Genomic DNA, 26,116 nt, shown 5'->3' on the forward strand with positions numbered 1-26,116 from the left:
AGGACCTCTTGAACATGGCTTGTGACTAGTGCAGCAGTAGCGATGCTGGACAAGACCGGCAGCCGGTGCAGTAGCAACGCTAATGCTGCGGTAGCAATGAAAACACCGAGGTAGTTATGCTGGGTGAGGTTGGCAGCCAGAGCGGTAGTGATGCCATGGTATGATAGCAATGAAAACACTGCAGTACCGATGCTGAGCGAGGCCTGCGCGTTAACACCGTGATAGGGATGTTGAGTTGACATGCTGTCGCTATGGACTTTGACACACATTAATTCCACAGGGCGTTTTCCCTCCACTTCCTATTTCAGTGATATCTCAAGCTAGGAGACCCAACCTCAATTTACCTAAGATTACATCTCCTCTCGGCAGCACATATACTTGTAAATCTCAGACTGTCAGCATGGGAAAATGTCTTTTCTAGGCAAACTAGAGGCAGTTCTTGGGCATGCGTGTTTCAGCTTGGCCGGCCTGCTTGGCGGTCCAGCAAAATAAGAGATATAGCTGTTATCATGGTTTGTCTAGTCTGCAAACATCACATTAAGGCACAGGGCCCCACTGTTTATGTTGGTAGTGCATGTTATACTTGTCCTCTTCAATTTCTGTGGAGGTGAACAAAGAATATTACGAATACAGGCAGGATGCACGGGCAGCCATCTTGAGCATAATTCAAATCAAGTCTTTTGTGGTCAAGGTCCAACTATGGGCCTTGAGGTCCAAAGGGACAACAGATTTACCCACAAATGCCTTCTGGGGCTGCAGGTTTTCAATCCCAATCTTAATCTGTGTGTCCCTTGCTGAACAGAACCCCTGATCTGTGTTGTTTCTTCTGAGACCTTAGACTGGTCCACGTCACATGGCTGGCCGTGTCCCTACCCAGAGGTACTCTTTTAAGGCCCAGTTTTGAGTTCCTTTAAGTAAGCATGTTAGACATTAGGTCAAGTTTGCTGAGTCTGTTCACTGTTAGACAACATTAGGGCGTCATTGAGGACAGTCCACGACTGTCACAATTCATCCCCTTAGGAACTAGACTGTACACATACATTAGAAGCCAGGACAGATCATAACCGTATGCTATATGGGGTTCCAAAGGACGACAGTAGACAACACCTGTACATTTACATCTGCACAACTTTATTGATAATGTTGAGTTCTAACATAAGTCAGTGTCAATTATCGTAGCTGAGACTTGCACTGGTATTTGAAAACATACTCAACCCTTTCACAAAGGACATCCTAACTCACAGAAGTGGGCAACAGTAAATAAGTCTCCAAATCCCAGCAATACTTTGGCAAAAAGAGGAAATGGTAACATTGGATGAAGTGCACAGTGGATCTTGACATATGAGCTCAAACTGAACACTCCGGAACGAAGCAGTGTTGACCGGCCTGTTCGCGGAGGGAAAGTATGAGCTGGAACACAGGTCTCGACGTTGGAGAATCTCCTGTTGTAAAGACAAAGACATCCATATTCACATTCACAGTTGTTTTGGACGCAGATGGAATTTGGCCTCTGCCTTTAACCCATCCGTGTAGTAAACACACAGTGGACAGCAAGCACACTTGCCCGGAGTGGTGGGCAGCCATTGTCGCGGTGCCCGGGGAGCAGAGAGGGTTCATGGGCTTGCTCAAGGGCCCAAAAGTGGCAGCTTGCCGAGCCCAGGTATCGAAGCCACAACCCTCATGAACAGCCCGGTGCTCTAACTGCTAAGGCACCACTGCCCTGGTCTAGTATTTCGCAGTCAGTTCACATTGCGTCCCAAATGATCCCTCGTCTACAGTTCATTTTCAGCAAGAGGTTCTTGACAGAATCCCATGAGGGTGGTCCATACTCCACAATACCCAATCTGGCAACTTTCTTTGCTATGGAGAAGAGCTCTTCCGTAGAATCAAGGGTTAGTGCACAGGGACATACCACTAATTGCATGCAATGCTGCACTTAGTTTCCAGGCTCATGACCATTTTTGTCGCTCTTCCTATGTGGATCCTTTTTTGGGGGGTTATTGACTGTTGGCCTGAGGTAAGAATAGGCTCTAACTAACTAGAACATTGTTTGGGCAGAGAGCGCTCTATGACAACATTCCTATGTGATGATGCCTGGAAATGCCAGGGATCCACAGACAGGGTGAAATTAGGAAGCCAGCATTTCACAAGCCAGGAAACTCAGGCTCAGTCATATTGCACAATTTTACAATTGTGTAGTGCTAAGAAGTACCATACCTAGATCAATTTGTGGTCTATTGGCCACATGACTAGATTACCAGTTTGAGCAGCATTTTTTTTTTATGATGAATTCCGGATGGCAAAGACCTGACATGAGCGGCAGGACTGTAATGTTAATGACGTTAATGTTAAGTAAAGTTAGATGGTTTAATTGTATTCTGGTTTTGCCCCCAGGGGACAGGGGTACACCTCGTTCCTTACTTGTAGACAAGTTCCTTATGTTTCTAATTTAATGATCGCCCTAAGAAAATGAGTTGGCTGTTGAGCGGGGTTGGGTGGGGGTGCTAAGCGTAGTCTACATGACTAGTCGAGGGCACTACTGCTGAAATAGAAACTGGTAAAACGAGTCAAAACAAAGTCATAGTCATCTGTGTACCAACAAAACCGCTCTAAACCGCCCTTTCAAATACCTAAGAAGGTGCCCCTGGGGTATCTGGCACCACAACATTAGCATCAAGTCCTCTCACTCCTTTCAGTTACGAGGTGGCTCTTGTACATCTCCAGTGCTTCCCACAAGTAAACAAAGCATAAATACATATACATTCAGGTCATCCCTTTGTGGCTTGCGTCACTAACCGTAGGCCATGGCTGCTATTCCACATATGTAAAAGAAACCGGACTCATTTGACCAGGCAAACTGTTGCCACTGCTCTAAGGCCCTGTTCAGATGCTTGGCTTGTATACCTATTGTAGGTGGTGGACAGGGGTTAGCATGGGCACTGAAACTGGTTAGCTAGGCAGCAGGGTGTGATGCATTGTGTGTTGGGGGGGGATTCCTCCTGTAACCATCGTGACGTTTCTGAGACCTGTGTTACAGCAACCCTTCTGAGACTTCCACCGGGTGGGACACAAGCCTCAGGCGCCCAAAACTCTGCCGCTGGTTTGTGATTTGCCCTTCCTCAGACCTCTGTTGGTGGAAACTCGTAATAGCTGACCAAGAACCCTACAAGCCCTGCCATTTTGAAGATGCTCCAACCTGCTCATCTGGCCCTTGCAATGTGGCCCTGTCTAAAGTCACCAAGGTCTTGAGAAGGTCTTCATGCTGGACCATTTCTCCTGCATTCCAACATGGCGACTACGAGAACTAACTGTTTAGTTACTGTCTAACATACAGTCAGGTCTGTAAATATTTGGATAATGAAAACTTGTAAATTCGTCTCTGCCTCTCACCACCAAAGCAATACCCCCATATCTATCAAACATGGTGGAGGCACTGTTATGGCATGAGCTTGCCAATGGAACCATCGTTTACTGATGGTATGACTGCTGACAGAAGAAGCAGGATGCATTCTGATGTGGTGCTGTATGGTGCTGCAGGACCATATGGACACCAAGGCTGAGCTACACCAGCCACAGTAAGAATTCCATTTTATAGATGTAGTATGCCAAATTATGTTGAATGGGAACTCAGTGGCTCGGACTAGAACACACAACACTATTCTAACCAATCAGCAAGAGGTGGGCATTCATGCTCATGCACAGGACCAGGGAAGGGGAGTCTGCGTTGAACCTCACATAGCACACGTCAATGAGAGGTGGCCGAGAAATAGCCAAAAAGGAAAATATCTGATGAACGAATGCTGGCAAAGACACGCCTTAATACTGGTGAGGCATTTGGACGGTGGGTGGACCCCTGAGCATTGGAAGGCATGAAAAGGGATGAGGATGCTGCTCTATTCCTGATCGATGAGTGACAGGACATACGGCAAGATTGTTTTGTCCCGTTTGAGAATGTTTGGGATAGGTCATCAGAACTGGTTTGCCCAGAAACAGCAATTGTAACAACAGTCTGCTAACTCACAACCTAGCTAAAGCTAATTACTTACCATGAACTTACAAGATGGTTGTTACCTTGGCACTGTGCATGCATTAATTTGGGGGAAAGAGCTTTAGAAGAGGCCCCAAAAAGTATCAATTTTGAAGAAGACAAAGAAATTGAATATTCTTAAATGGCAGGTGTATCGGGGTCACCAGATCTCTACCCAATTGAGCGTGTTTTTGACAAAACTGAAGGCCAAAACGAAAGACCCACAAGTGAGCAGGAACTGAAGGCAGCTACAGTAAAGGGTTGGCAAAGCATCTCAAAGGAGGGAACTCAACATTTGGTGACAACCTCAGGAAGTCATTGACGGCAAAGGATTTGCAGCGAAAAAAAATCAAAGGTTTATGAAGGTTAGCTGGTCCAATTACTTTTGGGGGAAAAAAGGACTATGTTGCTATGATTAGTTCATACAGGGACAGCCATGGCCTAAGGATAAGAGAAGGTCCAAGAAGGTCACTGGTTCGATTCTTAGGGTCATCCACGGCTGAAGTGCCCCTAACCCTCAATTACTCCCCAGACACTGAGGTGGCTGCCCACCGCTCCAGGTGCTCTCACTGCCCTAATCAGTAGTGGGAGTGAAAGTTAACGGACATGGATGGGTTAAATGCAGAGACTGAAATCTGCTTAACATTTACTAAGATGGTGTACAGAGCTAAATGGCAAAAAGTCATTGTCCAAAAACTTATGGATTTGACTGTACAGCTTAAAATTTGACATGCACCACTGTTACAGGCTAATAAATGCTATTCGTGTCGTCTTTGTGTGGTCTTGAAGTTTTGGCTAATCTGTGTATGTACAGTCATGGTTGGAAATCTACATATAATCATGGACAAGAATGAAACCAAAAAGTTGGTGGACAAGCATTTTCCCAAATCAACACACCACAATTATACATACAGGGTATTAAAATACACATTTAACATGCCTAATATTTGGTTAAGTTTCCCTTCAGTCCCAACAGTTTCACCATAACCAGGTGCTTTTGGTAGCCTTTAACAAGCTTCTGGCAGAATTCTTGGACATTTGACCACTTTAATTACATTTTTTAGTTTCCTGACATGGACTCGAGCATAAAGCTGTCAATTTTTAAGCAGGGTCTTTTTACTGGGACAGCAGTCTCTCAGTCCATGGCGCTGTAAATCTCAGTTGTAGACAGACTGTGGCGGCGAGGAGGCGGGAGAGCCGTTGGCCAGCCCCCCTAGGGACCAAGCCATCCACCATGATGCTGTTTACCTGGGGAAACGAGCCCCAGATGGCGCTTAGGAGGAGTGTTGAGACTGTCAGAGCCCCACATGGGCCTTTGTTTGTTACATTTTTGTGATTTTCTTTGGGTGTTTGTGGAGGATAGAGGGTAAATAAAGGCCGTTTTGAGCTACTTGAACCCTGCGTTTGTGTTGTCTCCGCACCGAGGTGCCTACTGGGTCACTAGCTTCAAATTCATGGAAGGCTTTGGTGTTTTCTGGGTTGTTCCTGACCATCCAAACCAGTTTCCTCTCAATGAAGGGTGACAATATGGGTCTTCTTCCAGACCTTGGGAAAGTAGCCACAATTCCCAATTCTGCACTTCCACATAAATCAACTGAAGATGATTTAGAGACCTTCCTGACTACAAACATCCTTCTCAGACTCAATGCAATATTGCTGAGGCATTCATGACCATGATAAGTGTATGTAAACAACAGGCCACTACCGTTTCATTGTTTTGGAGAGCAATAAGCATTCAGCTTAAACCAAGTGGCACAAATCGACCTTAAACAGAACTGAAACGTCAGGGAACTTCTCTAATTCTGACCTTGTCCTTGCCTGCATTTCAAGGAATTCTGGGCAAGGGGCAACTGTGAGGTCTACACTAACGTGGTCCTTGGTGAAGATTGCACTATTAGTGGCTAGAGGGTACTCGCTGGAGTACAGTTCCTCAAAATAACAGTTCCTGTTGAGTAACAAAGTGCCTGAACCAAATGCCATGGTTGCTTCTCAGACACAGCTAAACAGGTTTTTGATCAGCTTGCATTTCTGAGAATACCTGGCGAACCTCAAACCTACTCCTTGTACTTGTAACACAAGCTTAACAAAAAACTAATTATCCACACATCATTCATTCATATTTTTACTGAAAATGTCTTTTTATTGACCACTGCACTTTTTTGTATGGCCCGTGTTCCCCTTAGACATCAAATACTGACAGTCCCACACCACATATCAATGCAAGGTAGATCAACACTAGCTCCAATTGAGGAGATATCGCTTACCGTTCTGTGCGATTTGCCTACATTTAGTACCCACTACATTTAAGGGCCTAAATCAAGTTAGATTAGCCCAGATCACAGACTTTAAAAGGATCTTCCAATGTCAAAGCCAGTACGTAGGCCTGCTTTGGTCAATAAAAACAGAACACAGCATGTCAAATATCCTCCGTTTCCATTGCAATCGACCGTAAAAACACTGAAAAGGTAGTTTTGCGACGCTCTGTACAGTACAATTTCACATTTAATGAGCAAAGATAGAATAGACAAGACAAAAATCCACAAGGCGAAAAACAAAAGTCCATAAAATTAATCTTGACCCCAACAGGAAGTACGGAAAGGTGTCAACCTGGCATTATTTCAAATCAGGACAACAAATTCAGCAGTGGAAACTTACTTACATACAAACAAATATCAGGTAGTGCTTGATTTGAACACACAATGCAACATGGAATGGTTTCGTCTACACAGACATTGTATCATCACCTGATTTCCCTGGTAACATCATATTTAAATAGTTTATTATTTTCCTTTCTTTTAACCATGGGCACTTTGGTGTTGGAGGAACATCTGCAGGTCAGTGAACGTCTGGGTACATTCAGTGCATTCATACAACACGTCTGATGGGGTCTTCTCTTTCGGATCAGTTTCCGACCCACTCCTTACAACATCTACATCCTCATCTTGGTTTTCTAAAAACTCTTTGCGGGCCTCTGCAGCTGGTGGCCCTTCCTTGGCACTTTTCTCAGACGCGTCTTTATCATGATTCTCTAGGTGGCGCTCTAGAGCGGTCCGGAAACTGAAGCGACACGGACAGCGAGGACAACTCAGCAAAACTCGGCTAGGGTCTCTTCTGTGATAACGCACGTGCCGTTGATACACACTAAGCAGCCCGAAGACTCTACCACATTCTTTGCATTTGTAGGTCATCCGTGGCTTGTGAAGAGGCATCTCTTGAGTTTCTAGCGACTGCTCGTTGTCTGGCAGCTTCGGGGAATGCTGGTCTTCATTTTCCTGATTTTCACGATCGTCAGAATCGATGCCCAGCTGCATGTTAGAGGGTTCCTGCATATCGTTTTCATCTTCACCCTCCAACATTTCACTTTCTATTTTAACTTTTACATCTGAACTGTGATACATGGCGACATGCCTCGTGACGTCACATCTTTGTGGAAAGTGTCTGCCGCAATACAGGCATGTATGGAGAGTACCTTTATGGTAACGCATGTGGCGAGACAAACTGCTGGAGTGTACAAATACCCGATGGCACTGTTTGCAAGGGAATACTTTAGAGTTATGGCTCCCTCTAGCACTTCCTCTAGGTCTACCTCTCATGCGTGACCTTAACGGATCCATGCGCTGCATCTGGTGCTTGGATACCATTTGGCGCATTATGCCATAATAAACAGGCTGTCGCTTAACCGGAGACGCTGATTCAGAGGAGTCTTCGTCATGCTCATCATCTGGATGCTCGGAGGAATGATGCTCTTTCAAATCCGATAAGCAATTGAAACGTCCTCCGCACAAGCCACAACGATACAAGTGATCAACAGAATCATCAGCAGAGTGTGTGGCATTCTTCTTCGGGCTACTTTCCTCCTGAACCTGCATGTTCTCTTTTTGCTTGGCATCAGTAGCCGATTTGTTGACATGAGAATGACTCATCAGATGGCTCTGCAAGTCTGACAACCAAAAGAAACGCAAACCACAAACCTTGCAAGGGTAAAATTTATCCATGCCGTTTTCACGATCGTCCTCAAATTTACTCGAACTCTTGGATCCAAGAGACCTATGCCATTCTTTTTGGTGCAAGACCAACGTCTCCTGTCTCAAGAACCGTTTCCCGCAATGTCCGCAACTGTAAAAGCGTTCCTGGTCGTGGTTCTGAAGGTGAACCCGGAGACTCTCCCTATCGAAGTAAACCTTGCAGCAAAGAGTACATTTGAACCCTTGCTCAAGGGGGCGGTATCGCTGATGCTGCTGCAGATTCTTCAGGCTCCGGAACACCTGGCCGCATCTTTCACAACTACACGGTGAATGCTCCTTTTCGGTCGCTTTGTTGGAAGGTAAGGAATCTTGAGGAGGCGTCTGCGTCAACAAGGGCTTAGATGTGGGTTTTCCAAATAAGAACGAGAAGTTGGACACTGCCGATTTGTCCACTACTGTGAGTGTTCCGTTTTCATGGAGGGCAAATTCGATAGGTGCATCACAGCCATTACTGCTCACTTTATCATTTGAAGATAGAGGGTCTATGGGTCCATGAATAGCCATGTGATTGATCAGTTTTTGGTACTGACCAAATCCTTCACCACACTCTGCGCAGATGAAATCCTCTCCAGTTGAGGCTTGGGAATATGAAAAATCAATCAAAGGGTACGCCATGTCTATTAAACCAAACCTTGCTTAAAATGTTATACAACTGATAATTTGGAAAGACAGGGAGAGTTTTAGGCTTAAAGAGAAACTGTAGATATCTATGCCAAGTCTTTTAAACATCTAAAGTGTTGATTTTTTTTTATTTTTTATAAAATCATCTGTTGCTTGTTAGTGTTATAAAGCGTTAGCCATTCTTCCAATTGTAAACTAAATAGAAGAAAGTAGGTCAACGTCCTTAATCCCAAATGTGCCGTTGGAACGGATGGAATCTGTGTGTAAAGTAATGGACCCAAACCATACAAGGTAGGGCCTCCTTTTTCCAGTTTGTCGTCTTCAGTTAGGATGACGGCACCTGAAAACAGAAAGGGAGAAATAGAAATGAGAGAATCTGAGGCAGAGAATATAAAAGTATACAGTCCTTGCAGTATACAGTCCGTGCAGTGTACGGTCCTTGCAGCAAGAAATGACTTGATTTCATAAGGAGAACCCCAGAGCAAGCCAAAAACAGACAAGCATCACATGTATATAAAAAAAAAAAGAAAAGAAAAAAAAGAAACACACACCAGATAAGCATAGGAAGAGATATTAAAAAGAACAGGAAAATGTCAACAGTGCAAACAGCACCTCTGACCATCACCTAGTTCACAAAAGTATGCACCCATCTCTCGCAAAGGCGAAGATGAGGACAATTTTTCAGGTTCCGGAACACTTGATCGCAGCTTTTGCTGCTTTTCGGTTGTTATGTTGGAAGGTAAGGAATCTTGAGAAGGCGTCTTGGTCAACAATGGCTTAGATGTGGAAGTTGGACACTCACGATTTGTCAACTACCGTGAGAGTGTCAGGGCTAAATCAATAGGTCCACCACAGCCATTATTGCCATACTACTTTATCATGTAGAATAAACTGATTATTTTTTGGTAGCCTAATTCTGCATTTGCTAGCCAATGTTTAAATGGCAGGGTTTCATTTAGGGATGTCCCGATTAAATTTTTTAAATAATGCAGCCCCACAACTTCGGTAATACGTGCTTCTAATTAACTTTAGTAAAATCGCCTTGAACAGTTTCTATAAGAAAACATTCTTTTTTGCACCAACTGACTTTTTATAAACTTTAGAGTGTGTTTACTATCTTATAATCCAGTCTAATCCTCTATCTGACCATTCAGTTCTTGGAAAATAGACAAGCCTTTTACAGAAGAATGGTTTGAATCATTCTTTTCCGATGTATAAACTAAGAAACTTGTGTACCGTGCTGTGTACTGTTCGTTGTTGTAGTGTCACAGCCTTGTTTTGGTTGCTAACTGGTAACATCAGCGCACTTACCAGTTCAAATAAAGCCAATTTGTGTTTTGTTTGGCGAAATAATGTCACAAATGAATGTCTAGTGTGTCTAGGGTTGTTTTCAAAGCAAATCTTGTCTGTTAATGAAGCATAGCGGCCGGCAGAGGACAACAAAACCAAGGATTGGAAGAGCATCAGCCTGATCCCCAGTGACTGCATGGGATTGGGACATTCCTAGTTTCAGTATCTGGCATGAAATAAATTAACTTTTTGGTTGGGGTATCCATTTAATATAGAGACCAAATCTTGTTGGGTCCTATTACTAACAAAATCATTCCATCAAAATTCCATTGTCAATTCCATCACAAAACACAAGAACAAGAATCTCACCCAACCTTGCCCAGACAGCATAACTGTTTGAGTGGGATGGCTTATTAACCAAGCACCAAGCACTTTATTAGAAAGATCTGTACACCTGCACATTCATGCAATTATCTAATTAGCCAATTACATGGCAGCAATGCTTGTGATTTTATGCGCCAGGAGAATTATGTAATGCTCAATGACTTTATGAATGTGGAGTTGGTGGTGACAGACAGGCTGGTTTCATTATTTCTACAATTGCTAATCTCCTGGGATTTCCAGCACAATAGTCTCTAAAAATAAATAAATAAATACTTCCAGTGAGCAACAGTTCTATGGACGGAAACACTGTAGATGAGAGGTCAACAGAAAATCGAGGGCTGTGAACCAACAGGAAAACTATGGTAACTCACCCAACCACTCTGTACAATTGCGATAAGCCGAAAAGCATTTCAGAATGCAAAACACGTTAAACCTTGAGGTGCCTGGGGTACAACAGCAGAAGATCATGCTGTAGTGGACACAGGCTCACCTAAACTGGAAGACTGGGAAAAACGTAGCCTGGTCAGATGAATATGGATTTCTGCTGAGGCTCAGCATTTGGCACCAACAACCCAACAGCATAAATGCCATGGACCGAACGGGGAACGTTTTTCTGGCACACTCTGGACCTATTAATGCTAATCAATCACAGTCTATTTCAGTATTGTTGTTGACCATGTGCATCCCTTTATGGCCACAATCTTCTTATGACTACCTCAAGCATAATAACGCACCAAGTCACAAACCAAAAGTCGCAAACTGGTTTCATGAACATGACAATGGGTTCAGCATTCTTCAAGAGCTCGCCAAGTAACTACACCCGAATCCAACAGAATGTCTTTGGAATGTGGTAGAATGGGAGATTTACAGCATTAAAGAGCCCCTGACAAATCTGCAGAAACTAGAGGCATGATCTTTTAATAATGGACCAGAAACTCTACTTTTATTCTACTAACATTCAAGTAGCTCAACACGCCTAACATCAATACAAATTGGTGGTATTCCCAGGTGCCCAGGTAGTATTCCCGAGGTATTCCCCATGGGCAATGGCCTCCAGTTCACTAATATTCTTGAGTTCTACTTCAAATCCCACCAAATCATTTTCTAGAGGCCTCAAGTCAATAGACTAACAGCCACTCCAGAATCTTCCAGGACTTCTTCTGAAAACAAGCCTTTGAGGTCAACTTTGAGGTATGCTTGGGATCATTGTCCTGTTGGAAGGCCCAATGATGCCACAGCTACAGCTTCCTCACAGAAGGCGTAACACTTTCTTCTAGAATTTCCTCATACTTCCATTTTGCTTTCCACACCCTGCATGTTTCCAGTGCCAGAGGAAGCAAAGCAACCCCAGAGCATCACCGAACCACCACAATGCTTCACTGCAGGACTCTTCCTCCTCCAGGCTTTCGAGGTTCCTGAAAAGTTTTAGATTTTTCCATCGCTCCACAGAACAGAATCCTAAACCTTCTGTGACTTACTTATATGGTTTTGAGCAGATTGGAGCAGACTTCCCTTGTGTTTTTGGATCAGTAGAGCTGTAAAGGGATGGAGACTTTCAGGGATTAGCATGTGCCTTACTGTGCAAACTGAAACCTCAGTGCATGTTGCCACCAAATCTTGCTGGGTTTTTGACCACCTGCTTTCTCAAGAATCTGGTGGGAGTTGGTGATAGCTTTCTCTTGCTGCCATGTACAGGTAGTGCAGCCAGTGTTCATTTAACTTTGAAGTTGTAAACTATGCTTTCAGCTGACATCCAGTGTCCTTTTCCTTGTTTGTGCATGGCACAAATGAACTCTCTTCAGCCATATTTCTAACAGGCAATCAAATGTTACACTCGGGCAACCCCTAGCCACTCCAGATATTTGCTATTTGAAGCCCCTGATTAGTTGCGTCAAGTGTGCTTGATACAACACCTGATTTGCAAATGCGTGCTCTTATGAGGGACCCTATTCAGATGCTGTAATCAAGACCAAACACAGTCCACATTAGACTGTGTTAAAATTGTCCTAACAGGAAGGGTCCATCAAGGAATTAAAGATGCACCTAATTTAGTCAAAGGTTCCTACAGTCAGGCCGGGAGGGGAAGGGTGGATAGTCTAGGATTTCCTTCCTACTGACAGACTTTGTAATCTTTGCCACATTCACCATGCAAAAAAATCAAAAGCACACCTCAAAGGCATTCTATTCCATGCAACCTAAGGACCATTTCAAGAATGTGCAAAGTGGAGGAGAACTGTTGACCTGGCCTGCTCAGAGTACTGGTACAGGATACCTTGGACTCCCAAGTGCTACAACTAATTTATGCCCCATTGTTGGTAGAGCAAATTGTGGCAAATCCCAGCCGTCCACCAGAAGTAGTCCAGCAGAGCATAACCTGATTCCCTCTCCCTTACCTGTTTAGTGCAAAGCTAGCCAACTGCCTGCATATGTTCTCATACAACAGAATGGGCCAATTACAGGTTTCCTCCAGGGGGTCTAGTGATGCCACAAGAGCGGCAGGTCACAGTGGATGGCCTTATGTATCTTGGAGAAAGTTTGTGTTACCAGGCTGGAAGGCTGTCAAGAGGGTGATCACTGTACAAAGTGGGAGTCCTAGCTAGTAAGTAAGAACTGGGAGGTAAACAGTGTTAAAATCATTTATATAATGCAATGGTTTATTGCAGAAATCTAACTTTGGCCTAACTTGGCCGATCCTGAGAACCCATCAGATCATATGATCTATATTTTGTGAGCTGCTGCAGCATTGAGCAAGACCTCTGCAGTTCCTCATTCAACTGTCAAATGGCAATACAGGCCTTGTGCACAGCCATGGGAGCCCTCATAAAGTTCAACATGGCGCTTCTTTACAGATAAAGTCCCGTCCTTCAACAAAGACAGCAAATCAGCTTGCTTATTGTGATGTGAATAGAGGGGAGTCAATGTGACTGTAGGGAAAGCCCCCTTCAAAAATTCTCATTTTTGTGCATTATTGAGCCAAAAGCTCTAACCTACACAATTTATCAGTGACATAAAATATATCTGAAATGGTCATTTCACCTTCAGTTTCCAGTATTTTGGTCTCTCTATTCATAGAGACATAGACATAGTGCATGGTCTTGTGTGACTGAAAATAACTGCCTGGTGGCGTTGCAAATATGGCCACCAAGTGAACAGACCTGCCTACAAGGCTTAACCTCAAATATTTGGAGAAAGTATAAAAGTAATGTGTCTTGTGGTGGAAGCAGAGTTGTCTTTTAACACCACTAACTTGATACACATTGAGAGCACATCACTCAGGCCAGTACAGTGAGTATGAGAACCCAGCAGAACTAGCAAAGGAAACAGTGAGCTCCACAGTGCAGTTCTGTACAGGAATTCAGAGGCTCTCACAGAGTTTAACCTGCTCCTGTTGGAGCAACTGTCTACTGTCTGGGAAGGAAAGCTTTCTACTAGATTTTGGAGCATTGCTGTGAGGTTTTCATTGCATTCTATGATTGGCGGTAGTGAGCTCAGGATGTTGGAAGATCACCACCCCACCTCATCCCAAACTCATTAACTTATACCCAAAAGTACTGGATGCTCAGTCACTCCAGAGAACACAGTTCCACTGCTCTACAGCTCAATTTTGGGAGACTTTGTACCCCTCTGGCCCATGCTAGGCATTAAGGATGGTGCAAACAGGTTCATGGTGATATTCTCCAGAGAATCCCACTCTATTGGCAGTACTTCTCTACAGGGACTAGACAAGCTGTGTGCGCATGCTAGTACTAATACTGGTAGTGCAAATGTGTGCAAAACAACATGCTAGCAATATTGTAGAACATCAAGTAAAGTCATTTACAATAGTGTGTTCCAAATGAATTTCAAGGTGCTTAGACTCATAAAAACACAGCAACAATGTTTACGTTCTTGGTGATAATATTACATTTACATCCTCCATTACATAATCCATACTTCCTTATACTTGTTTAGTGTTTGACCATCTCTTACCTAAATGTCTAAAACATTTAGCATTTAGTAGACACTTGTTCTGAACTGAATATTAAGGTTTGGCACAGGTCCCCAAAATAGAGAGAATGCTTGAACCCTCTTTGCGTAAATTGAATGCATTTCTTTGACCTACAATTTAACTACCCAGTACATCCCAAACGAACATTAGATTTGTTTGAGTCTGGGATTTCCCAAGGTTTCTTCTTCATACCAGCCTAGAACTTCAGTAGCCATCACATGGGTTACTCACTGATTGTAAAGATACTGCATCTACTATGAAAAGCACTTTAATACAAAAGCTGAAATTACCTTCAGATAGGTGTACAATCCTGCTTCGCCATAGTCAAAGTGGGATTCTGCATGCGGAATGACCTGTAAGCATAGCAGATATGGTCTTATAAATTTACTTTGGTCAGTTTGCAAAAGGCAATTTAACTAAGGATATCATGTCCAGGCAAATGTAAAGGTAAAGCCAGGTAAAAATAAATTAACCTACATTAACATTGCCAACCTTTGTCAGACCTCAAAACAGAGTTTCTTGCCTCAGGAGCAGAGCACACTTTGAAGATTGTACGTGACTCACATCTGGAGTTACAAGGCTATGAAGACGAGTCGAGATACTCGTCTCGGCCTCTCACCATGCCGAACTGGTGGATTTGTGTGCCCGTCTTCTGCCTCATATGTAACTGGTGGATGTGTGTCCCCCTCTATGGTTTTGTGTGAAATTGACCAATAGATACTCAGAAACTTGTCTTCTGCCTCTTGCCAGTGAGATACCATTGTATTTATACATTCCATTGCATTTGTGAAGCTAAGATTCTGGTAAACCCATTTTAAGCACCAAAAGAGTTTGAAATATGAAGAATTTCTAAAATCTAAACCTGAAAAATTCAAATTAAAATTCTCTCTTCACACAGCGCTCTAGGTCACGTAGGGTCTCCTTATAGAGAGAGCGGAGATTGCTCTGACAATCCTGATATAAAATGTGGGTATTATCTTATTTGAAAGTGCCTTTAAAGATCATTTTAAGATGATGTGCAAATCTGAGAAAATACCCTTAGACTCCAAGCTTCTCCACTTCCTGTGCCTCCATTTCGTCATTTAATTCTTCACTCCTGATCTTCCTAACAGCCCATCTGGGAAGAAAAGCAAACACTGACTGAAAAACGCTTCACGAAAAGAAAGGCCAGAGCCTAGCTGCTCTAAAACCTGGCTTTAAAGACCAAAGTTTTTTCCCCTTCAAATCCTTTTTGCAACACATGGATGGGGCAACAATGTATGAAGCATGTGAAGGTCCCTGAGGACCAGCTTGAGAACCATTGGCAAAGCCTACTGCGTCTGGGATTTACAGTATGTTAAGGATATGAACCTTTTCACAATTACACAAAGGTGCCTTTATGGCATAGAAGTGGAGCTCTGGGCCACAGTGAAAGGGTGTAAAATTAAATTCAATGTCTATGTAAAGTCCTCTCCCCACTGAAGCACTTCAGGACCCTGATATGGAATATGGTGGTGCCCAGGATTCTAAGGTGGGGACGGGTGCATTTGAAGTTCACCGTCACCTCTACTTTCTTTGAGCACTAGGACACCAGCTGCTCAACTTAATTGGTTATGAGGCCAACCATAGTAGAGTTACCTGCAAACTTCAGGGTTATGGGCAGCATTAACCAGCTTCCATTCCTCACAGTTGATCTGGCAGTACCTTCTGGGATAGCCAAATACTAGGATACTATGTAGTATTTTCTTTTATTGCTAACTTCCTTAGAATGCTACTGGCTCTTCACTTTCACAGTCTGATCAACGGTCCTTGACTTAAGGTGGTCTTTTATAGAGAAAAGAGGAACTTTTTGATGACTCACAGTAAGAAACCACCTCAGTGCCTGCGAAGCAATTGGCTGACGTGATCAATCTGACTTGATCAAGGGCACCTCAGTCGTGAATATTAAGGAAGGAGAAAGCTCTGTTGCTTCACTTTACCTCGCCTAGCTACAATTCCTGCCGGCCCAGGGGATAGAACCGACAACCTTCCGGCCTCAATCCTGCTTCTCAAGTTCCATTCCCAGTGATGCCACAGCCATCCGTGGACAGGAGTCCAGGAGAGCGTAACTGCCCTAATTCTCTGATTGGGTAGGACTGCCCTCTCTCTCTCAATCACTCAGCATAATAGTAGCCAGTACAGGCAAACATCAAATTACCGGACAGGTTGTACAATTTCAGAGATCACTGCCTTGCACAAATTTAGCTAAGGCACTTAACGTTCCAAACAATGCAGCTGGAATTGGGAAGAGGGCCACCATGCAAGCAATGTCAAAGTTTCCACCCAACTCAGAAAGCAATTACAAATTATCACAAATTGTACAAGGATTTGCATCTGTATTCACATGTCAATATGGCATCTGGTCTCAAAGATATTTTACAGACACAGCAATCCCCCCAAACTACAACAAGACCAAAACCATCATAGAATCAGTAAAGAAAACTGATGGGATAGCTGTAAATGTAATGCACAGACATCCACTACACAAAGAATTTAAAACTACAGAAGGGTGGCAGCTAGCGTCTTGTGCTCCATACAAGAGCAGTGAATGAGAGCCACATGGGTGCAAATATGCCGGACCTGTTAAAGAAGGTAGCAAAGGAACCGCAGGTCACTGGGAAAGATTTAGCTTTGCTGCTGAACGGGGTAAAATCCTACATGTAAAACGCTATGCCCACATGCTAACTCTGGCAAGTGCTCAGGTTGACCACTGTGTCAAGGCTCGGTGATGCTCTGGGGCTGCTTTGCTTCCGCTGGCCCTGAAAACCTGCAATGTGTGTAGAGCAAGACAGATTCCATAAAGAATTGAAGAAATCTTAGAAGAAAATGTCTTGGGCCTTTCAATGATCTAAAGCATACTTCCACCAAGTCCACCAAGATTTGGTTCCAGAAGAAGTCCTAGAAGATTCTGGAGTGGCCATCACAGTCGCCTGACGTGAACCCCTGCGGAAGATTGAATCTGTGTCTTTAACCCATCCATGCAGTAAACACACATACTCTACTGAGCACACATGCCCAGAGGGTTAAGGGCCTCGCTCAAGCTTGCAGAGTCCAGGTATCAAACCCACAACCCTCTGTGCTTGAACCGCTAAACCACCACTACTCCTATTCATCTAGAAGAGCATTTGTAAAGTCAGACACTGATGTTGGGCAAAAATATCTGCCTTGCAATCCCGATTCTAGTTTCCCCCAAAGCCATTTGATTGGGTTAAGGTCAGGGCTCTTTGCAGGCCAGTCAAGTTTTTCCACACCACTCTCCCAACCATACCTTTATGAACCTTGCTTTGTACACTGGGGCACAGTCATGCTGGAACAGGAAAGGGCCTTCCCCAAACGGTTTCCACAAAGTTGGAAGCATGCAATTGTCCAATATGTCTTCCCCTTCACTGAAACCAAGGGGCTTAGGCCAACCCCTCCGAAACTGTGAAACCCCCCAGGAGGTGAGGGCTTAGAATATTGGGCTATTGCTGACAGGGTTGTGGGTTTGATGCCTAGGTTTGGCAAGCTGCCACTGTTGGGCCCCTGAGCAATGTCCTTAATCCTTTCTACTTCTTGGAAGTTGTAGTGGAGGCTGCCCACCACTCCAGGCAAGAGTGCTCACTAGTGTGTCCGTTTGTGTGTACACTGCAAATCAAATTCCATCTGTGTCCAATACAAATGATGACTGTGGTTGTCCTTGTCTTCAAGAGACAACCCTGTAGCATTATCCCCCCTCCACCAAACTTTACAGATGGCACTTTACAGTGCACTCAGGCAGGTAATGTTCTCCTGTCATTTGACAAACCCAGACTCATCCATCAGACTAGAGAAATGTGATTAATCGCTTTAAAGAACACAATTCCACTGCTCCAGAGTCAAGTGGTGGTATGCTTTACATTACTCCCTGCAACATGTGGCACTGGTTCCAGGCTTGCATGAAAACCATGCCATGGAGCTTCTAGTGCACAGTTTCTGTACTGGTGTTCATGCTAGAGGAGGTTTGGATGACCCTGCCCTGTAACTTTATGTGGTTTGCCACTCTGTGTCTGAGTTGCTGTCGTTCCTAAACTCTTCCAGAAATACTCAAATAGGCTGTTGCATTTAGGTGATGATGGTTTTAACAAACCCAGAGTGAGCCAAACAAACTTTTTCCACACCATTATACTACCCCCACTAGCCTGGACAGCAGACACAAGGCACCATCGGTGCCTCAGCAGAAATCAAGATTCATCGGACCAGGCTACATTTGACATGTCTTCAACAGCCTGTGCCCACTGCAGCCTCAGCTTTCTGTTCTTGGCTGACAGAAGTGGACCCTGATGTGGTCTTCTGCTGTTGATGATTTTCTGCTCACCACAGTTGTGAGCTACTGTAGCCTTTCTGTCAGCTATACAAGTCACCTTTATCGCTAAAAACACTCAAGTGGTGAAAAACAGTGCTTGCTGGAATCATGACATTTCACTGTGCAAAAACACCAACAAACTAGGAGTCTTCCTTGCCGGAGAAGGTTTTTTAGCCATGCAGGCGATAAATTGAAGCAGTCTTATGACCAAACAAACTCTGGACTGCTCACGGGCTCAAAAACAACTTTCACACTTTTAGACCAAACGTACCAGACTCAAGCAAGTAAGGGGAGTCAAGAAGAAAAAACGCTGGTGTAAAAATTGCCCTGAATCCCTGGAGATCAGAAACCAGCCCACCTGGGACATTTTTCCTCATTCTGCTGGTGCAGCTCCTGGCCCATATGTGCATTCAATCATGAAGTGCACTGATGCTTCATGATTGGTTAATTACATCACTGCATGAATGAGCGGGTGTTCAGGTTTTCTTACGACACTGTTCGGTGAGCGTATATGCTTCCCACAATTTTTGCAGATATATGCTGCAAACATTCATTTTGCAAATGGGTGTGGGGTGCATCTCCCACAGCTGGAAAAAGAAAGGAATTCAGGGAAACTGAAATGCTAGAGAATTGTGTGATTACAGCATGTCTGACCACAATAGACACAATGCAGCAAGTGACTGATAGACTGCTGGCACAGTAAGCCTTGGGGCAAGACAGCTGGTTCCCTCCCTCCCAGTCCTTGACCTGTTTGAACAAGGTACTGCAGAGTATTCAGGGAAAAACTGTGAGCCTAAGATGCCTTCATCTGCTGCAGGTAAAAACTCTGGAAGGACAGCGAGTTGACCTACTTAAAGCCAAAACGGACAGAAAAGCAAGGCTGAGTTCTGAACCGAAAACTCAGATGCCAGAAGTCAGAAAGACAGAATCTTTTAACATGTGGGACAATCTGGAGATGTCCTCGACTTTCTAGGAGGAACCCTGTTGTCAACACCTCAGCAATGTTAGGAAGTGCAAAAAGGAAAAAGGACAACTTTCAACTAGTAGAACAAGTGCTTTCTCCAAATTCATTGCTGTAAACGAGTTGCATAGCCAGACATCAGCTCCTATTCCTCATGGGCAGTGGCTTCCAGTTCCCTAAGGGCATTTGCACACTAGGGTGTTTTTTTCCTGGACCCAAGTTTGCTTGCTCTGCGAGTTTGGTATGCCTGGTCAAGTGCGAAAGCTGTTGAGCCCGGGAGAGGCCCTGAAAAACAATCTCTGGCCCGCCTGAAACCAGTGGTCTTCGCTTCAAGCAGACTCCAGTTTGGTCTGCCGCAGGTGTGGAAGCTATCCCCTTCCGGTGCCATGAGTGGGATTGTGTGATTGGTTCATTTTTGCACATGACTCCTTCGACTTACCGCCTGCATGGCTAAAAACCTTCTCCTACGAGAACGACTTCTTGTTGGCAGGTGTTCCAGCATGGTGAAACCTCATGCCTGCAGGAAACCACTGCCCTTTGCTGCTTGTGTGTCTGTATCCAAGAAAAATAAACCAACCAAACCAGCAATAATGAGGCCCTCCCTTAAAACTGCTCCTTGGTGCAGACCCGTGACAAGCGTGAAAGCGTCCTAATATTCAAGGACTTCTTGATATTCAACCGCCTTCTTCAAATCCCAGGTCAGACGACTGTGATGGCCACTCCAGAATCTTCTGGGACTTCTTCTAAAACAAAGCTTTAGCAAACTTTGGTGGCACAAAGCTCCAAGTCTGGTGGTGGTGCACCAGACCTAATTTCCACATTTAAGGTGTCAGAACTGGACACTGAAGCAACTGTAGAAGATCAGACGAAATTCATTTTCTTTTACCTCATGTGGACGGCCAGGTATGTGCGCTGACCTGGGAGCACTGGGAGAAGACAAGGTGTTGAAGGTAGCCTGATAATCTGATGGGAGACTCTGGTCTGGGCATTAATGTGGACATCAATTTGCCAAATTTTACATAGACATTGTTGAAGAGCAGGCCCACCCCCTTTATGTCAACCGTATTCCCTGATGGCAGGGGCTTCTCAGCAGAATCTGGCCTTCCACACTGCACACACTGTTTGGGAATGGTCTAAGAAACCTGAGAAAGAGTTCGAGCTGTTGCCTTGGCCTCCAAATTTTGCAGATCTCCATCTGAGCATGTGTCCAAGGGACGAATTGGAACAAGTCCTTACAGGACTTACAGTATCTGCTGCCAATGGACTGGTGCCAGATACCACAGGACACCTTCAGAGGTCTTGCAGTGAATACAGATTAGATATCATACACCCCTGTTAAAGTCGTTTAGGACATTTTATGTCCATATCACTCTACCCTACAGGCTACAGATTCAGGCCAGCTTCAGCTTCACTGAAACAGCCACATCTTACACACCTTTCAGCGCTTTACCCACCTACATATTGTAAACAATCTGGCAGTAGACTTCGTAGACTACAGTTGACCAGACAGGGCTTAAGCCTTGTCTAGGACTATTCAATTGTGAATGGAGATTTTCCACTAGAATGAAAATATAGTGTATGACTAAGCTTTATGCTCATCCCGGAAAACCAGCCCTGAACATTCCCACCAATCAGTACAGTCTTTACGTACATACATCACATGCACAGCCTCTAAAAGTGGATCCAACACTCTTCCGATCACATGCGATCACACGTATTGCAATAAATATGCTGTGTTGTGAAAATGGCTTTAAAAATCTGGATATAATATTTTTACCACATCGACCATTCCTACCTAAAAGCATTCAAATATGATGGAGCTGCCGTTTTTTTCCCCTGATTTCATGCACTATCCTTGCTGTGGTTTTGTAAATACAAACTATGTCAATGCCTGACTGAGTGGATGCATCATATAGCTACCAGACACATGCTAACTAGCTGTACTCTTACAGCCAGTGTTTGTCAGTACATTCTATATTGTGAGCGAAACCATATACTCAAGGACACAATACAATTTCACATCAATTTATTTACCTTAACATGCATTAAAGGTTTAAAAACACTTTTAACTTCAACTAAAAAGTTGCTATTGTTGACGTACATGATATTTTCTGCAGATGCTAACACTAACATATATATATATACACACCGTATACAATATACAGTTATTATGCTGGATGCAGAATGAAAACAGTACATCATTCTCTGGCATCCTCTGAAGGCATTTCCGTCACCAAGTTCTGACTGAGCTCTTGCTGAATACTCCACTGACTGAATGTAAACACCTGCTCTGAAAGGAGACCACACCACAACTCACGTTTTAGAAATTCTCCTCAACATGCATGGTGCAAATACACATTTTCACCAGAGAGGTCTTTAAAACGTAGCTAAGTTACAAAGCAATACTTTTGCACCAAATTAAACAAAAAAGATTATATATAGAAGCAAATACAAATCTAAAACAAGACCAGAGATTACAGATCATAGTGTAATATATATTACACTTGATCTATCCATTCTGCATTCAGTGATATTAGATATCCACGTTACTTACAATGTCTGTTTCAGGACAGAATCTTGGTCTGCGCAGTTGATTGAAGGCTACATACACAACAGATGCCTGGAAAATTTCTATAGCAAAAAAACAAACAGAAATATCTATTCAGCAAGACCACAATCCAATAGATAATTATCTTAGCAGTAGTTCTGACACAAAAACAAGATGACTAATGACAAGGCAAACCGGTTCGTCTTTACATGAGCTGTTAAAAATGTATTAATTGAAGAAAAGGCTGTGCAATATGACAATATTTTATTGGATCATAATAAATATTGTTATCATAGTAGACAATATGCTCTTATGAGTGTATTGTGAATATCGGCAGTGCTTAAAGAACACTGATTAACTGCATGTTTTATTACAAAGAGTGTAATAAGTCTAATTTCATTCAATAGAGTGAAGCATATTTTAAGTACAAATCACAGTACTCAGTATGGTGAGCAAGAGCACAATACAATAGATAATTACCTTGGCAGTAGATTTCTGACACAAAAACAAGACGACTGATGCCAAGTTAAACTGGTTCGCCTTTACATGAGCTGTTCTGTGCCCGAATTAATGTGTGCTGCTGATTAGCCGTGCATTCAAGTTAGTTTCACTTTCACTGCTGCACATTACAGATACAGGATCATTTCTGTATCATTTCTGATCATACAGATACATTCTAGCTTCAACTTCCCCACTGATGTTCATTACAGTGGTGGTAACAGAAACCAGAGGTCATGCAAATATAGCCGTTTACTAACCAACACGATGTGTGAACCTATATACCACAGGTCATACGTATGTCTTACTACTTTGCCTTATACCATCCTGAAATGTCCCTCACTGCTGTAAATGCACTTAAAAATACATTTAACAGAAATGAAAAGTTTTTTCGGAAGTTGGCAGTAACCTTAACCTAGAGCTGGGCAATATGACGATATTTTATTGCATCGCAATTTGTTATCGTGATACACAATATGCTTTTCTAGGGATATCGAGAATATCGTTAGTGCTTAATACACACTGATCAACTGCAAGTTTCATTACAAGCAGTGTAATAAGACTGGTTTGATTAGATGAGGTGCAGCACAATAAATGAGTAATGACTACTTAGTACGGGAGAGTATCTGAATAGTAGTTTTTAAGAATCTGTCTCTACTGATGTATTTAGTCTGTGGTTACATGTATCGTGATAAATTTTGTGTATCAGGAAAAATGTCTTTAAATATCGCAATATAGTATTTTTACCATATCGCCCAGCCCTGCGTTAACGTTGGTGGTAAACTAAAGTGTTCCAAACTCTGTGGACATTTTCCTCTCGAACACTACAGCCCACTGAACAAATACACCGGCAAGCAGTATGCGATTTTCATGGTATGGTAATGTCTCGGGTATAATAATATCACAGCTTTATGGTATTAAAAGTATTTCACAATTCTTCCTCTTGTTGTTGTTGTTCTTCATCTTATTACTATTATTATTATTATTACTACTACTATACACTGACTCTTAAAAGAATAAAAAACTGGGTACTTTTGGTTGAACCAAAAAATTGACTACAGTTAAAAATGTATTAATGGAAGTAAAGCTGGGCAATATGACAATATTTTATCGTCTCATGATAAATATTGTTATCATGGTAGACAATATGCAGTGCTTAAAGAACACTGATAAACTGCACGTTTCATTACAAAATACAGTGTAGCATATTTTAAGTAAAGTTACGCTGTTGGTGTATTTTGTCTACATGACAAAATATTGCAATAAATATTGTATATCATAAAAAATAATTTTAATATCGTTATATAAATTTTTTTCCATATCGCCCAGCTATAAATGTAAGTATATGTGAAATATCTTTCTTTAAAAAAATCTATGAATAAGAAAGCTGCATGTGAGAGGATCTTATTTCCAGCTAATGATCATTTTCGATATGGATCGTCTGCTAATCTCCTGATTGATTGGTTGGTTGGTTTTTAAACTCAGTAACTGAACACAGTAACAAATTGGTGGTATTCTCAGTTCGGTTGCATTTTTCTTCCAATAACGATACTAAGCAAACATAACCACGCAGTTTTTACACTACGGTATGCCTAATAACGGTATGCCGCTGCCACAATACAGTAGAGTAGTTTGAGTAGCCGGTGTTGTTATAGAAGTATTAAAGTGTAGTTATTTTAAGGCAGTGTCATTTCAATGGGCCCGATTATGGCATGGATGTGGTGATGTTCATATTCTGATATGTTAACGGTCTTGTCATGTAAGGGATCCAGTGGAATTCGGGAGGAAAAACCTCCATAGGACCAAGCGGATCGGATTTGAAACCTTTTTCGCTTACCACATGGCATGATCTCTGAAAAGCCCTTATAGCCACCCAAGTCTGCTTAGCCTGAAGGTCCCCAATATGGGCATGATGCAGACTACAGGATGGCATATGGCTCGTCTTGGCCATTAGGCAGCATATAAGGATCTCTTTATGCAATAGCTTTTCTGCACTACAGCTTTAAGAAGCATTACATGCTGTAGACATCTGGTCCCGATCACCACCACTGTCAACAAATGTGATTTGCTCAGTTTCTCCACAACAAAGCAATTTTCACAGCAATTTTTACATTTTAAACCTTATTATGACTTCAAACTGCATCTCCAGCTCACATCTGATTTATTAGCATTACGTTTATCATGTTAATTAGGCTAAGATACAAGTACAAGAGTGGTAAAAGCAAGCAAGCAAGCTACATGTCAAACAGTGGGTCTTCACTAGCCTGCCCAAAATGAACAGATCCACACAGCTACCAAGCTAGCACTAGCTAACTTCGTAGCTAGCTAGCTAGCTATAACAGATAGCTAATGTTAGCGAGCCAAAAGGTGTTATTAGATACCTATGGCTTAATAAAATAACTGGTTAAAGGAAGACTAGTTTTAGAGCTACTGTAAACTTAGAATAACAATACGTTAGCTAGCTACCTAACTAGCTAGCCAGCTAGCGATATTTATTTAGCACTAGCTAGGTAGCTAGCTAGCTAGCTATTGTTTTCATAGCCTCCGTTCGCTAGCTGGCTAACGAGATAGCTTTATGTTTACCTAGCTATGTCAAACAAAAATAACAACACAAACCTCAGTAACCTATTAAACCTCTAATACAAAAAGACCGGTTATTTGCGTCAACGGGTAGGAAGCTAGCTAGCTAGTGCTAGCATTCACCGACAGTTTGCGTTTTGCGAACCGCTCTAAGCTAGCTAGCATTAGCTAGCTAAAGGATATGCCGGCTAATGCTAACGCTAGCTAGCTACAGCGATGAGCTCCGTGCTTCAACTGCAGAGCCGTGGGGGAGACTTACCGCGTTAATCCATCGCACTTTCAGCGATCTTGCTCTGTTTTAGTGCTGATGGACCTGATCGTACGACCCCCGTTCACGTTTCATTACAAAGGCAGATAAATCCAACCGCTGCAGATCAAGAAAAAGCTCCAGAGACGCGAAACATACAGCAGTAGCTAGCTAGCAAAATCCTAACGCGTCTTTCCATTCACCCTCGCTAACCACCCTCAGACACTCCGCCCTCGACTCTCCCCCACCCAGCTCTACTGTTTCGAAAAAGCTTAAAAACGACGTTAGAAAAATAGACCATTAAAATCTACATGGACTCTTAACTCTCTGCCACTGTTGTTGTTGTTGCTGCTGTTAGTATTAGCTAGCTACCACCATTGACCCTCATTCCTCTCATTCCTCTGACCATCACTACTATGGTTGTATTAAGTTATACTATATCATGATCATTCGGATTATTTTATTATGGTATTGTGGTTGTTTCAGCACACCTGAGCAGCAGGAAAGTCTTGTGTGGTGGTTCGGTGACTTTGATCAATAATGTAATTTCATTTCATTTAGACATAGTTCTGATCAGAGGAGGATAGATGGGTCCCCTTTGTAAGTCT

At 43.0% G+C, this 26,116-nt stretch overlaps 1 protein-coding gene across 6 annotated transcripts; it reads right to left on the reverse strand.

Moving 5' to 3' along the window:
• Positions 1–1,110: 1,110 nt before the first annotated feature.
• Positions 1,111–25,755, reverse strand: LOC140556454 (uncharacterized). Of its 6 annotated transcripts, XR_011979729.1 has the most exons (6): positions 25,521–25,755; positions 22,190–22,266; positions 15,372–15,452; positions 14,626–14,688; positions 6,292–9,013; positions 1,111–1,442 (listed from the first exon to the last, which is right to left on the reverse strand). XR_011979729.1 is itself a non-coding variant. In XM_072680401.1 (5 exons), exon 5 carries the CDS (start codon positions 8,665–8,667, stop codon positions 6,823–6,825), a length of 1,845 nt encoding a protein of 614 aa, XP_072536502.1. In that variant the 5' UTR covers positions 8,668–9,013; positions 14,626–14,688; positions 15,372–15,452; positions 22,190–22,266; positions 25,521–25,755; the 3' UTR covers positions 1,111–6,822. The 6 variants fall into 6 exon arrangements, 5 of the variants coding, with proteins under 5 accessions (XP_072536502.1, XP_072536504.1, XP_072536503.1 ...); XM_072680401.1 differs by having other exon boundaries at positions 1,111–9,013; XM_072680403.1 differs by lacking the exon at positions 22,190–22,266 and having other exon boundaries at positions 1,111–9,013.
• Between the last annotated feature and the right edge of the window lie 361 nt (positions 25,756–26,116).

Source organism: Salminus brasiliensis, chromosome 5 (genome assembly GCF_030463535.1).
Source record: "Salminus brasiliensis chromosome 5, fSalBra1.hap2, whole genome shotgun sequence".
In the NCBI taxonomy this organism is placed as follows: Eukaryota; Metazoa; Chordata; class Actinopteri; order Characiformes; family Bryconidae; genus Salminus; species Salminus brasiliensis.